This window comes from Choloepus didactylus, chromosome 6, assembly GCF_015220235.1.
Source record: "Choloepus didactylus isolate mChoDid1 chromosome 6, mChoDid1.pri, whole genome shotgun sequence".
Classification (NCBI taxonomy): Eukaryota; Metazoa; Chordata; class Mammalia; order Pilosa; family Megalonychidae; genus Choloepus; species Choloepus didactylus.
This window is the reverse complement of record NC_051312.1, coordinates 33,168,378-33,180,630: the sequence shown is the minus strand read 5'-3', so window position 1 is coordinate 33,180,630 and position 12,253 is coordinate 33,168,378. Positions and strand designations below refer to the sequence as shown.

At 52.1% G+C, this 12,253-nt stretch overlaps 1 protein-coding gene across 9 annotated transcripts in view; it reads right to left on the bottom strand.

The window, feature by feature from the left end:
- Nucleotides 1-1,964: 1,964 nt before the first annotated feature.
- The window catches only part of AMBRA1 (autophagy and beclin 1 regulator 1), a 182,743-nt gene continuing 172,454 nt past the window's right edge, over nucleotides 1,965-12,253 (bottom strand). For 8 of the 9 annotated variants that reach the window (XM_037838594.1, XM_037838595.1, XM_037838593.1 and 5 more), the window contains 3 exons: nucleotides 11,439-11,531; nucleotides 9,914-10,107; nucleotides 1,965-3,497 (listed from right to left, as the gene is read on the bottom strand). In XM_037838594.1, coding sequence (XP_037694522.1) covers nucleotides 3,013-3,497; nucleotides 9,914-10,107; nucleotides 11,439-11,531 — 772 coding nt within the window. In that variant the 3' untranslated portion in view covers nucleotides 1,965-3,012. The remainder of the gene's footprint in view (nucleotides 3,498-9,913; nucleotides 10,108-11,438; nucleotides 11,532-12,253) is intronic. The other variant, XM_037838596.1, reaches the window with a different exon arrangement.

Genomic DNA, 12,253 nt, shown 5'->3' with positions numbered 1-12,253 from the left:
GGCTGGTGCTCCTAGGAGCGTGGAAGTGTTTATGTGTGATGGGAGGAAGGTCAGATCCTTACAATGGTCAGGCTGGCAAACAAGAAGAGGAAGCCACAGAAATCAGAAATGCTCTGAGTTACTCCAGAAACCGTCCAGGCAAAGCTGCTCCAATTTCTTCGCAATTCCTGCTCCGGAGTGGGGCCTTTGGCCTCCACACCCCACTCCCACAACCTTCAGTAGAATGGTGGAGAGCTGAGTTTGGAAGTAGGGGACCTGGTTTAGCCTCTCCTCTGCCTCTGGTCTAGCCAGGCCCACAGACAAGTCACAGGACTTCTGTGAACTGATTTCCTCATCTCCACATAGGACTGATATCTGCCCTGTTGACCCCACAACCTTGCTATGACATGCAGGAGGCCCTGCAAAGGGTTTGCCATTAGAGAGGCACTATCTACCAAGTGAGGCCTTTCCATAGAAAGGGGTTGGTGTGGGGACAGGGGCCTCCAATAGGTAGGGATTGGGTCCATCCTTGGTCAGGGAGGGCACTGGTAAGGCCAAGCAGGACTGAATTTGAGCCACCTCATCTGCAAGGCTACCTCTTTTCCTTTTCCCCAAAGCAACAGAGCAAATCATTTTCCCACATGTTCAGTCTTCCTTCATTAAGAGATCACAGTGGCTGAGGTATACACTTTGGAATCATGATACCTGGGTTCAAACCACGGCCCTAACACTTAGTTGTGTGATCTGGGGGTAACAGTATAACCTCTGTGGGTTTTTGTCATGAGGACTGAAAGAGAGAATAGTCCTTGTCACATGGTTTGCACTCAAGAAATGAATAGTCTCACTGTCAGACCAAGGAATTCTTTCTCCCTCTGGGGTAGGGGTGTGTGTGAGTATGTGGTAGAGGAAGGCCAGGGATGCAGGTGGGGCTCCCTTCCCTTTCCATCCTTCACGCCAGGCTCAAATCCCACACCTTTTCAAGGAAGCCTGTCCCAACCACTCCAGTTCTCTCTGAGCTCAAAAGATTTGAGAATAGGAAGCCAAAAGTAACTGTAACAGGCTGCACAGTCCTAGCCCTGCCTTCTACAGAGAAAGTGAAGTACAGACAAGGCAAGTGGCTTGTCAAGGACATACATCCAATGATGTGTCTTCTAGTCGAACCCACTGTAATACAATTTTCCTAGAAAATCCTAGTGATCCTAACTAACTCTTCACACTGTTTCGTATTACTTGCTTGACCCTTTTATTTTTTGGTTTTGTCTTTGTTGGGCAGAACAAGTTACTCTGCATGCCCCATAGTGTCTGGTAAAGAGCTAAGCACACAAAAGATACTCAAGAAGTACTTGTTGCCAGCAAAAAACACCTGGGGTTGCTGATTTTCCTTTGTAGCTCTGGAAGAGTTGGGACAAATATTTTTCTCTCATTTTCTCACTGCTTGAAACCTGAAGTGGCCAAGGCCCATGGATAGAGCAAGACCTTAAGCCACTAGATGAGGATACACAGTAAAGGGAGACCTGAGCAGCCAGCGAATAGCACGTTTGTGGGAGTGCCTGCAGACAGGACCCAGCTCCCTGCTGGGTCTGCCCAGGCACCCCTGTTATGGGAAGTTCCCCAGAGCTGGAGGAGACCCAGCGTTTGAACAGAAAGTGACCTCTTCACTCCCAGCTTGGAGTTCTGGGTAGGAAGCAATCAGGATAAGTGACCTTCCATCATTCCTACCTATCCACCTGCCATTGCCAGGCTGCCCTGATCCTTAGCAGGCCCTTGGACGCAGGAGGTGGTGGCACAGAGAGAAGTGGTGTGAAGCAGGTGGTGGTCCTTTCTGTCTGGCTCTGGCAGAGGGGTCAGTCAGGGTGCCCCACCTAGGACAGCAGTACCACAGAGTGCCTGGGTGAACCTGGGCCTCGGTTCAGTGCTCCACCCCAATCACCGCACCCTCCCTCCCTCATCCTCCATGGAAACAGAGAGGAGACTGATGAGGGGCATGTCATCATTTTAATGATGTAGATCTTTGGTGTTTCCCTCATTAGCAGTCAGACTATCCCCTCTCCTCCCACCACAATGTTTCTATGATAAGTTACAAACAGAAAGGAAATCACATTTTCATACTAAAAACAAAATAATCAGAGCCTTGATTTTGCCACTAGAAACTACACGTACAGTTCAAGATTCCACATGCAACACCTTAAATCACAGACCAAGACCTCACATTCTGACCTGGAGTCTCATCTCCTCCCTAGCCTTAGGCTGGCTTTGGCCTAGGCTCAGGTAATACTGACACCCACAGGCGCTGCTCTGAGGGCCTTGGGAGGAGAGAGGAGCTCGGTGGACAAGCCCTGGAGGTGGGCCAGCCTACACCCCCAACTCCTGAGTGAGGGCCTGCCCACCATCTCTTGACCCCATCCTGCATCAGGCAAGCAGGGTGCCCCCGTCACTCCACGGTTGTCCCCCGTTAGTAAGTACAGGAAGTCCCTGTCCTCAGGAATATGGGAGGCCTGCCTGACCCCTGCCTGTGGTCTCTGTGGAGTGAGAAAAAGAGAGGATGGAACTCTGGAAGGCTCATGGAAGGAGGTGGTTTCTGGAAGCCAGGCCACTCCTCCTGTCCTTGGGCTCCTGGTGGCTCTGCCCATGCAATAGGTGAAGGCAAAGCCACCCCATTAGCCTGTCCAGGATGCCTTGGCCCAAGTCCAGAAGATGGTTTACCTTCTGGGGCTCGCTCTGCCCAGGGCTGGGTCCCTTGAGCTCATGTTCCTAGGAGAAAGAGGGGTTCATGGCAGATACCCACTTGCTTCTCAGTTCACACTGAGCCCAGCACTGTGGTTTTCCTGGGTTCCAGGTCCTGGAAGATTCTAGTCCCCCGAGGCAAACCTTGCCCTTTTCACTGCCTCCTGCTCCTCTTGACCCCCCACTCTCTTACTCCTCCTTTTCCCTGATGCAACCAGCAGCTCTTCTGCATGTACAGTTCCCAATCAGCTGTGAGGTCCAGTCTCTGCTCAGCGGTTTGAGGGGAGTTATCAGTGCACACATCTGCCTCTACCTGTTTCGTGGCTCCCCACTGGGGCCTGCAACATCCCCCCTGCTGCTGCCTCTGCCATCAGGAAGGTGGGTGTTACTGGTCAGGTCGCAGTGCAGGGCTGGTCCCTCGGTACTGGGAAGGGGGACAAGAGAGGAAGAGGGCAGGGTTGGCTGGGGTGGATCTTGCCCAGGGATACCAGGCTGGTCCCAGGAGGCTGTCCGGGGGCTCAGTCCTTGATCTGTCAGTTGCCCAGGTTCTGGGAGCAGTCCCCGAGAGGTGGAGGGCTGAGGTGAGGAGGCACGGGCAGCACCGGGCTCAGTGCCCGTCTGAGAGCCTCGGTGAATGCGGTGGCTGACGATGATGTTGTTGCCAAACCCACCCATGGAGGCCATGGTGGTGCTTTGTTCCCGCTGTACCACAGCTGTCATACCCCCCTCCGCCATAAGCCTCTGGATTCTGCTGAGGGCATCTTCTCCACCTGCACTGTACTCTGAGCTCTCACCTGGAAGAAGAAACAGAAGAGAGAGAGAGAGAATAAGCTGGTGGCAGGGACTCTGGATCAGGCCAGAAACCATGAGTAGGAACTGGGGCCTCCAGGCTAAAAGCACGAGGAAGAAGAGGCCAACTCCATTAATCTAAAAATAAATCAGGGACTTGAAAGCTAGATAAGACCCCTGAAATGATCAAAATTCCTCCTGTTTTACTGGTGGAAAAACCGAGGCCTAAGATGGTGTGAGGTGGCCAAGGCTACTCAGCCAGTTAAGAGGAAGAGCTTGGACTAGAAGGCAGGTGGTCGGCTTTACCTAACCCTTTTGGCACAGGCTGGCTAGTCCGTGAGAGGGTGAGCCAAGGAGGTGGGCCCACACAGAATGCTTGGTCTGCCTTCTCCCTGTCTTGGGTAACCCAGCAGACACAGTCCTAGGTTGGAAAGAAAGAGGGGGCTTGTCCCAAAGGTAAACAGTCTGCTCTGCTTCATTTCAGCACTGTCCTTCCTCGGGTTGTTCTCTTTGTGATCCATATCCCTCGGTTTGCACCTTGGGCCATGCTGGGCAGAGGAATGAGATGGTGCACAATGTGGTGCCTGGCACCCAGAGGCACGCAGCCCACGGTGGCCGCTGTGACTGAGCTGAGCCTGCAGCAGTGGAGCTCTGTTCTGAGTCCCCTCCCTCCAGCTCGCTGCGCAGCCCTCACAGCTCCCAGCCTTGGCTGGAATATGATCCAGGCCGCTGGTGCTCGACCTGCTGAACTACGGATGTGTTGCCTTTGGTTACTTGCTGGTCAGTTTGGGATTCTGCAGTTTGGGGAATTTGATGGTGATAAATTTTTTCTTTTTGGGGTATGTGCTGTCAACAGCTATTTTATAAGAATGCCTGTACTCCCTCCCTGTCCAGTCCCTATTCTCTGCTTGCCTCGTTAGAGCTGACTCCACAGCTCAGCATGTCTAAGTCCCATCAGACCTCTCCCTCCTGGTTAGTGCCTGGCAGCTTCATGCTAGTAGTTCTTCTTCCAGATCATGGTAAAACAATTCTCCTCAGCACCAAGCAGTGGGGACTCAGTCTGGGCTTTTGCTTATGTCCAGCTTGCTCTTCTCCAGGCCCCCTGGGCAACTCTGGCACTTCTCTACCCGCTCTCTGCCCCTCAGATCGGCTGCCCTTACACACTTTCCCCTTGGCTGGCTCAGCTCCAGCTCCCAGGGCAGATGGAAAGAAAACCCGAAGGGCTCTCAGCATACTGGGTCAAGCTTGCCTTCTCCCAGGGGAAAAGCCTTCTAATAGTGGCGCTGAGTGTAAGAGGAAAGGTCAATCTTGGTGCAGCATAGCTTCTACCCTCTGAGCCAAAAGGGCTGCCTGGGGAGGCCCATGGGATCTCCCTGTTCTCACTGTCACCTCCACAGCTTTCCAAGAACTCTGTGAACTGAAGACCTCCCTAGCTGGTCCAGATGTATGGTGAGCTGGCCTAAGGCCTGCTGGCATTGGAGCTCACAATGCTGGGCTCCATTCCTGGTGAACTACCAGGACTTGTCAAGTAGATGGTTTCTAGAGGCAGGACAGGATTGGCTTGGGCCCCTAAGGGAGCTGCCACAGCCAAGCCCCCCGAGAGGCCCCACTGGGCTTTTCTGGGCTCTGGTGAAGGCTCTGCTGCTGGCACGCAATGTCTGAACTCTCCTGTTCTCTCCCAGGCTCACCTATGGCTCAGGATCTGGCCACCTCTCACTACAACTGTGGCAGTGTTTCCTAACTGGTCTTCTTGCTTCTCATTCTACCCTTTCTATCCAGACTCCACACTAATGCTCTTACCATTCTAGAACAGAGCTTTGGGAGCCCTCAGAGTAGTTAAAACTCTTTTGTTTGGCACTTACAGCCCCTCTGATCAGGTCTTAGCCACTCTCCTAACTGTCCTGTGCTGACCACGCCATCTCCATGCACCTACTAATCTTAACTAAAGCTGGCTCCTCGCTGTTTCCTGGGTGTGGCTACTCTCTCCCCCTGCAAGTGTTGTGGTGCCCTGTGGTGCTCTATCTGCTATGCTGTTGCCCCCTCTTCTCGTGTCTCAAGCTTACTTGTTTTCAAGGGCCAATGCAAAGACCATCTCTCTCACCAAGTCTTTCACAATCCCCCGGCTGGAAGTGGTTGCTCCTTCTCGGGACCCTCACTGTGCTCTACACTTCTCAGTGTTATCTGCAGCTGTGGCATCTTCTCTATGGGCTGTAAGTTCCTGAAAGCCTCAGACTAAGTTTTATACAACCGTGGGTCCACTGCCTAAAACTTGGTCTTGCACTCAGTTTGTGTCTGTCAAATGAATGTATGAGTGAACAAAAGGGCTCCCAGGCTGCTTACAGGAGCTCCAGGGTTAAGGAGGCTTCTGAAAACTGGTCACATGCTATCCCCTTGCTGTGGAAGAAGCATTTGTGTCTATTTTCTTTCTGGATTGCTCTTTAAGGGAAGACACATGATGGCTTCATCTCTGAATCTGATCCTCTCTGCAACATACTTGGATTCATGGTGCCTAATACAATACCAGACATAAAATAAGTGCTTGAAAAAGAATGGATGGAAGAATTAAGAAGGTACATGTGAATGGTTTTCCCAGGGCTGTGTGTGGACAGCCTCAGCCTAGAGAGCTGTGAGCTGTGTGCCTCTCCTGGGAACTCAAAGCCAGGGCTAAGAGCTAAGAGTCACTGAGGACAGCTGGCACATTCTTCAAGAGGAAAATATACTGGGGCCTTGGGGAAATGGCAGTCACGGGCAGGGACCCAAACTATTAGCTCCAGGAACTGTGGTGAACACAGGGGTTAATTATGCTGTGTTCTTTCCTGTAGTAAAAAGTATTTCTTTTTGTCTTTGATAAAAGGGAAACTGATTTAGTGTTGACATGAGATCTTTTCCTTGGTGAGTTTCTAAGTTACATTCCACAGGCAGAAGCCAAGGTGGGGCTGGCAACTTCCCCTAATGCCCTGCACCTGCATTTAATTCTGGGCATTTCACCACTTAGATGAGTAGAAGAGGGAATTTAGGCTTAGAGAGTCAGAGGGGTAGCTGTTCTTCCTGACCCCAGGCTGCCTACTGCTCTTCTAGCTCCTCCCTTTTCACATTTGCTTTCACCTGGCTCAGGGCCCAGGCTATTGCAGCTGGTCTAATTACCGTCTTCACCAGACAAGACAGAGGCCCGACAACCTTTCCCAGTGATCAGAGGCAGAGCCAGGGGCTCTCTGAACTGTGTAGCATGGCCTAGTGCCTGGCCTTGGCTCAATTAATCCAGTCTACACTTCCTGAATGCCTACTGTATGCCCAGCGGGCAATGGATCAGCACTGGGAGCAGAGTGAACACAAGGGCTCACCGTCCCCTGGGGGAGATGAATCGAGAGATGTTGGTACCGAGTGCTGAAGACAAATGAAGGATGCCCAGGGAGTGCTCCCACTCTCTCTGAGCCGCCCTCCTGGCAGAAACTGGAGGGAGGCTTGCTTCAGGGCCCAAGGCAGGCTCTGGAGGAGGTCAAACTCATGTATAAAGCTGGACAAACAAGAACCTGATACCTACAAACCACCTCACCTCCCCCTCACCCCAACCTCCCCACAGAGGGCTCTTCTTTGAAGAGTGGGATTTTAATAAAATTTTTATAGAATAAGAACATGAGAAGTAGCCTGGGAACCCTTCAATGCTAGCTGTCAGGAAAGGGCTAAGGGAGGGGCAGGCCATAGAATGGTAGTTACTACAAGCAGAGCTGGTCTCCCACATTAATAAATCTGGGCTCCTGCGGGTGTATGTGTGTGTGCGGGGGCAGGTGGCATCCCCCTTCCAGCGAAGTGGGAAGAAGGGTTAACCTCCCTGACCAGAGTTTTCCTATATGTGTTCTTGCAGCTCTGGCTATCAGTTTTGCCGAGATGAAGAGAGGAGGCAGGAGCTGAAGTGGGGATGGAGGAGTGCCTGCTTGCCAGATGGAAGTCTGAGCCAGAGAGGAAGGCTAAGCCCAAGGGGAGTCTTGATTCTGGTCTCTCCCTGCCTCAGTTTCAGAGCAGAAGGACTGGTGGGGTAAGTGTGTCAGAACAAAGCTCCTGGCCCTAGCAGTGGCACCCATCCGGCAACACCTCTACTACCTTCTTTATAGGTGTGGGGCTTTCTGAGAACCCCATTTCCTAAATGATGCTTTGAAGAGCTGAGGGTCCAGAACTCTCCACAAAGTTCACAGGGCCACAAAGTGATGCAGTGAGCAGCAAGCTGTCTGCCCTGCTCTTCCAAGGCTCTAGCTCCTGCCTGCTACTCTTGCAGACCAGTACCTCTGAAGGGCTCACCCTCCACTACATGCTCTACTCTGCACTGGGGGCAGCGGGGGGAGATGCAGGGAATGAGGCCTCTGGAAACTGAGACAGAGAGCATCCTCTACCCTCCACCCCCACCCCACCCCCAAGAAGAAAGTAACTTACAATTGGATATCAGAAATGGGCTTGATGCTAATCAAGAAAGAAAAGCATGGAATTCTTTGGGAGGTGAACCACCAGAGGATGTCCCTTTCAAGCTGGCAGACCCCTGTCCCAGAGCTCCTGCTGCTTACCTTCAGAATAAAGGCCTCACCCCCAAGGTGGTTCCTGGCGGTTGGGCCCACCCACTCATCCAGCTTCAGTTCTCAACACATGCCTTATATGCCACGAGCAGGAACCTGCTAATGGTCCTTGGAGCAGTGGGATGTTCTTGAGCTTGGAGTCCTTGTACCTGCTGTTACCTCTGCCAGAAGGCCCCCCACCCACTCTGCCTAATTCCTACTTATCCTTTAAGACTTAGCTCAGAGGTCACCTCTTCCAGAAGTCTTCCCTGAGACCCCACAGCTAGGCATGACCCCTCCTTCTTTGTGCTCCCATGGTCTTTATCACCCTAGACTGATTATCTGCTTAGGGATCAGCCTAAACAAGCTCCCTCTCTAGACTGTGAAATCTTCGGGGGAGAGACCGATACCTATTTGTCTTTGTAGCCCAAGTAACTGGCACATGGCGACAATTTAGTGAATGGATGAGAGGTAAAATCAGAGGCGGATGCCTAAGACTAAAGCCCACCTCTCCAAATCCTTCTTGCTATCTGGGGATGGTGACCTGGGGCTCTCAGAGGCTGCCCATCCACTGAGGGAGAGGGATGGGTACTCTGGCTCCACTGCAGAAGCATGTGGCGGTTTCCTGTGTGTCTGGCTCTCATACTTCCCAGAATAGGCCCAGTCGACCCCAGAGCAGCTCAGAGTCCAAAGAAACCTACAAAAATAGGCCTGGAGATGGCTGAGGGAGGCTTCAACTCTCTCTTCCTCACTGAGGCTCAAAGCTGCAACTGGCTGCTCCAGCCAAGCACTGCCAGCTGCTTATGTCCATACCAAGGGGATTTCCACCCCATAAAGAACCACGGTTCTCAGGTGTAGGAGGGGAGCTGGGCCACAGACCAAAAAAGCACTTAACTTTAAAACATTTCAGTTCATGGCAGTGAAAAGGACAGTGCCCTGTGGGGGAATGCAGTGTAGAAAGCCATTCCCTGGGGGTGACACAGACAAATTTATTATTCTTTGCCTGATGCACACCATGGCTTCTCCTCCCATAGTCTCTTTGGAGCAAATGACTCAACACAGACCTAGAAAATGTGTGTGTGTGTGTGTGGAGGCTGCCTTATTTGGAGCTAGGACCAACAAGGGGGCTAGGGGTAGGGGGTAGGGAGAGTGACTGAGTGAGAACAGCCTGTTTAACATAGCTGCTGACAGACTCCAAAGTGGCTCGAGAGCTCACCGAGCTCACCGCTGGGAAGTGCTAATTGGTTCTTAGAAGTGTGAGGCTGGCAGAGAGAGCTAGGGCGGAGACTGGCTAAGCCACATCTGAGAAACAGGTAAGAGGAAGGGGCTGCTGGTGTGCCACGCTGGAGCCAACATGCATGAACCAGGGCTGGCAACCGGAGCATGAGGGGGCCTCCCCCATGACAGTCCCCAATCTGCTAGACCTGCTCACCACCCTGTGCTAGCAGGGGAAGATGAGCTACCCTGTAGACTGGCCTGGGATACACTTCTCTGGAATAAGATCTTGCAGCAATGAGTATCCTGTAGCCCTTTCAATCCTAGTTACTTTCTGTGCTCTCTCTTTGGAATAACAGCCTGGGTCTTCCCACGTTTTAGGGGAGAAGGAGTTCAGGGCTTGGTGGGAGATGAGCAAAACTGCAAGAAGAGCTCAGCTTACTGGAAACTCAGGGAAATGTTGTCTCTGCCTGAAAAGGCTCTTAATGTCACCAGGTGGTTTCTACCCAGACGAGCGAGAGGGACTCATCCTGACTGAGGACCCTCTCTGTCCATGTAGAGGGTCCAGAGTCCTAGGTTAAGTCTCCCAGGGAGGGCTAATGATGCTGCCAGCCTCTCCCTCCCCCTACATCATATGTTCCCCTCTAGCACTGCAGGGCTCCTACCTTCGCCAGGACCCGAGGCTGCTGTACCTGGCTCCTGTACTTCCCTCTCCGTCTGCGTTTCAGCATTCTGCAGCTGAAGGGCCAAAGTCTGGGTGCCCTGAGATGTCACTGAAGTGGTGGGGTTCCGGGGCTGCAGCCCAATTGCATTCATTAGACCCATGTCTCTGTCTGTCCTCCAGGTGGCTCTGCTGGTTCTAGGAAGAAAAATGCAGACTGAAGTCAGGCAGGGCTGGGGCAGCGCCCCTCTCGGAGCTCTGCTGGCCCCGTGCCAATCCTCAGGGCACAGCCTGGACATGAAGAGAAGCCTGTGCTGGCGCAGCTACCTCCTGATAGCAGTCACCTTGCCTGTGTCCATTCACCTCCAAGATCAGCCCAGACCCTGGGACAGTGGAAGGAGGCCACAGAACCATCCAATTGTGCAAACATAGTTGGTTTAGTCACCCCTCACCCCCACCCCTGCTGTTAAACAATAAGGGCCTTTTGGGGGAAGTAGAGATGGCTGATTTTAACAGACCCTTTAGATTCAGGAAGCCAACATCCACAGGACAAAGGGTAAGATTTGGAAGAAGACTCTTTCTTTTTAGCTTTACCTTCTCTTTCTAATTATATGCTGACCAGATTGCAGTTTAAATCCTTGGAATTTTCAAGTGACCTGAGATCTCCATGTTGGAGGAGAACCACTGAAACTCTATTGAGGCTGTTCTGGGATTCTTTATCCAGGGAATTCTGGGGGAAAAAAATAAAACCCTTCCGGAGAGGAAGCACAAGCTGCCGTATGAGTAAGGCCTAGGCCCAAGGCTACGCCCTCTTTCCTTCGGGAATTCCCGGACATCCACCCTTGGGATAAGCTGGAACTGGCAGCAGAGGGAGTCCAGGACCTTTAAGACTGGCCCCAGTGACTCATATTTCCAGCTGCTTCTGGAGACTTGTCCTTCAGCAGTACCTCTCAATTCCTATGGGAAGCAGTGACTCCCTTGGGTTTATCATCTACCTAGAACTTTGTATTTTTTCAAAATGCTCCAGCCTTCATTAGTGACTTCAGTGATAAGGGGATCAGTGACAGCCTCCTACTCTATCTCACTGGCTCCTGGGGAAGGTTTGACCCTGGGCTGAAGCTCTGAGCGGCTTGGTCCTGAGGCCCCAATCATCTGGGATATCCCCCTGGGCTATGGAGCAGACTTTCCTAGGGGCAGTATCTTCTCTGCAAGTGTCCTGATACCATGCCCAGGATCTGAGAGGTCCAGAGGGATTCTCAGCTTGTTCTAACATAATAACCTGAGAGCAGAGGTTTTGTTCTCTTTCTTAGCTATGAACACTTTTCTCAAATGAAATCATATACAAAAGCTCAATACACGAAGCAGATCAAAGAGGAGCTGCTCTGAAGTTGGAAGGAGGTCTGTTGCTCTCTCTCACCAACCCAGAGAGCCTCGGTGCACAGGCTGAGAGCACTGCTTGAGAGCCCTTCAGGAGTGGGAGGAAGCCACAGGCCTCCAGCCAGCTGCTCCCCTCTAGTTCACAAACTTACCCAGGCCTCTCACTGCTCCTGCTGCTGGAATGGACAGTGAAGACAGTCTCATTCAGCTGGTCCCAGTAGTACTCAACCCCAGAGTTTAAGGCCCTGAAAATCAGTTGGGAAGGGTGGAGAAGAAAAGATGGAAGGCATTAGAAAGGGAATGACAAGGACTCCCACCAGTTCCTGGGACTTGTGGACTGTGGCTTGGCAGCCCCTGTTTTTTCTCTACAGGGGGTGGGACACAGACCAGGACCAGAGATACTCCTTCATCAGGATGCTCAGTGCTGGGGCAGCTCAGGCAAACCTCTGAAAGCCCAAATGCCTGTTGTGGAAGTTTTAGCCTCTTCCTTCCCCCAGACAAAGCCTAACTGGCTCCTTCTTGGGCTAAGGGACAGCTGAAAAAACAGCAACACCAGACACAGTTAGTGGGTCCTGAGTGTTCTTCAGATGGGGAAAGGAGCAAAGACGGCAAATAAGAAGTTGGAGGAAGGTCCACTGGTGAGACGTGGTGCCATGGACAGCCCTGGTGAAGACTGTGCTTAGTCCTCAGAAGCAGAGGCTCCAGAAGAAAACAGGCTCTCACTACTGGGTCCTCCCTACTGCTATGGGCTGGGAAAAAAGCAAATGAAGGCACTTCACCATTCTTAACCTGCCTGCAGCTCAGAAGTCTAAGTAGGAAAAATCCCATGCTAAGCCAGAATGGTCCAACCTTCTTTCCTTTCCAGGCCAGGGGAGGCTGGAGCTTAAGAAGGCCTCATGAGTGCTCATGAACTGCCAAAGGGAAAGAAGGAGAGAATCTCAAGTGGCAATGGGTTGGAGTGCTGACT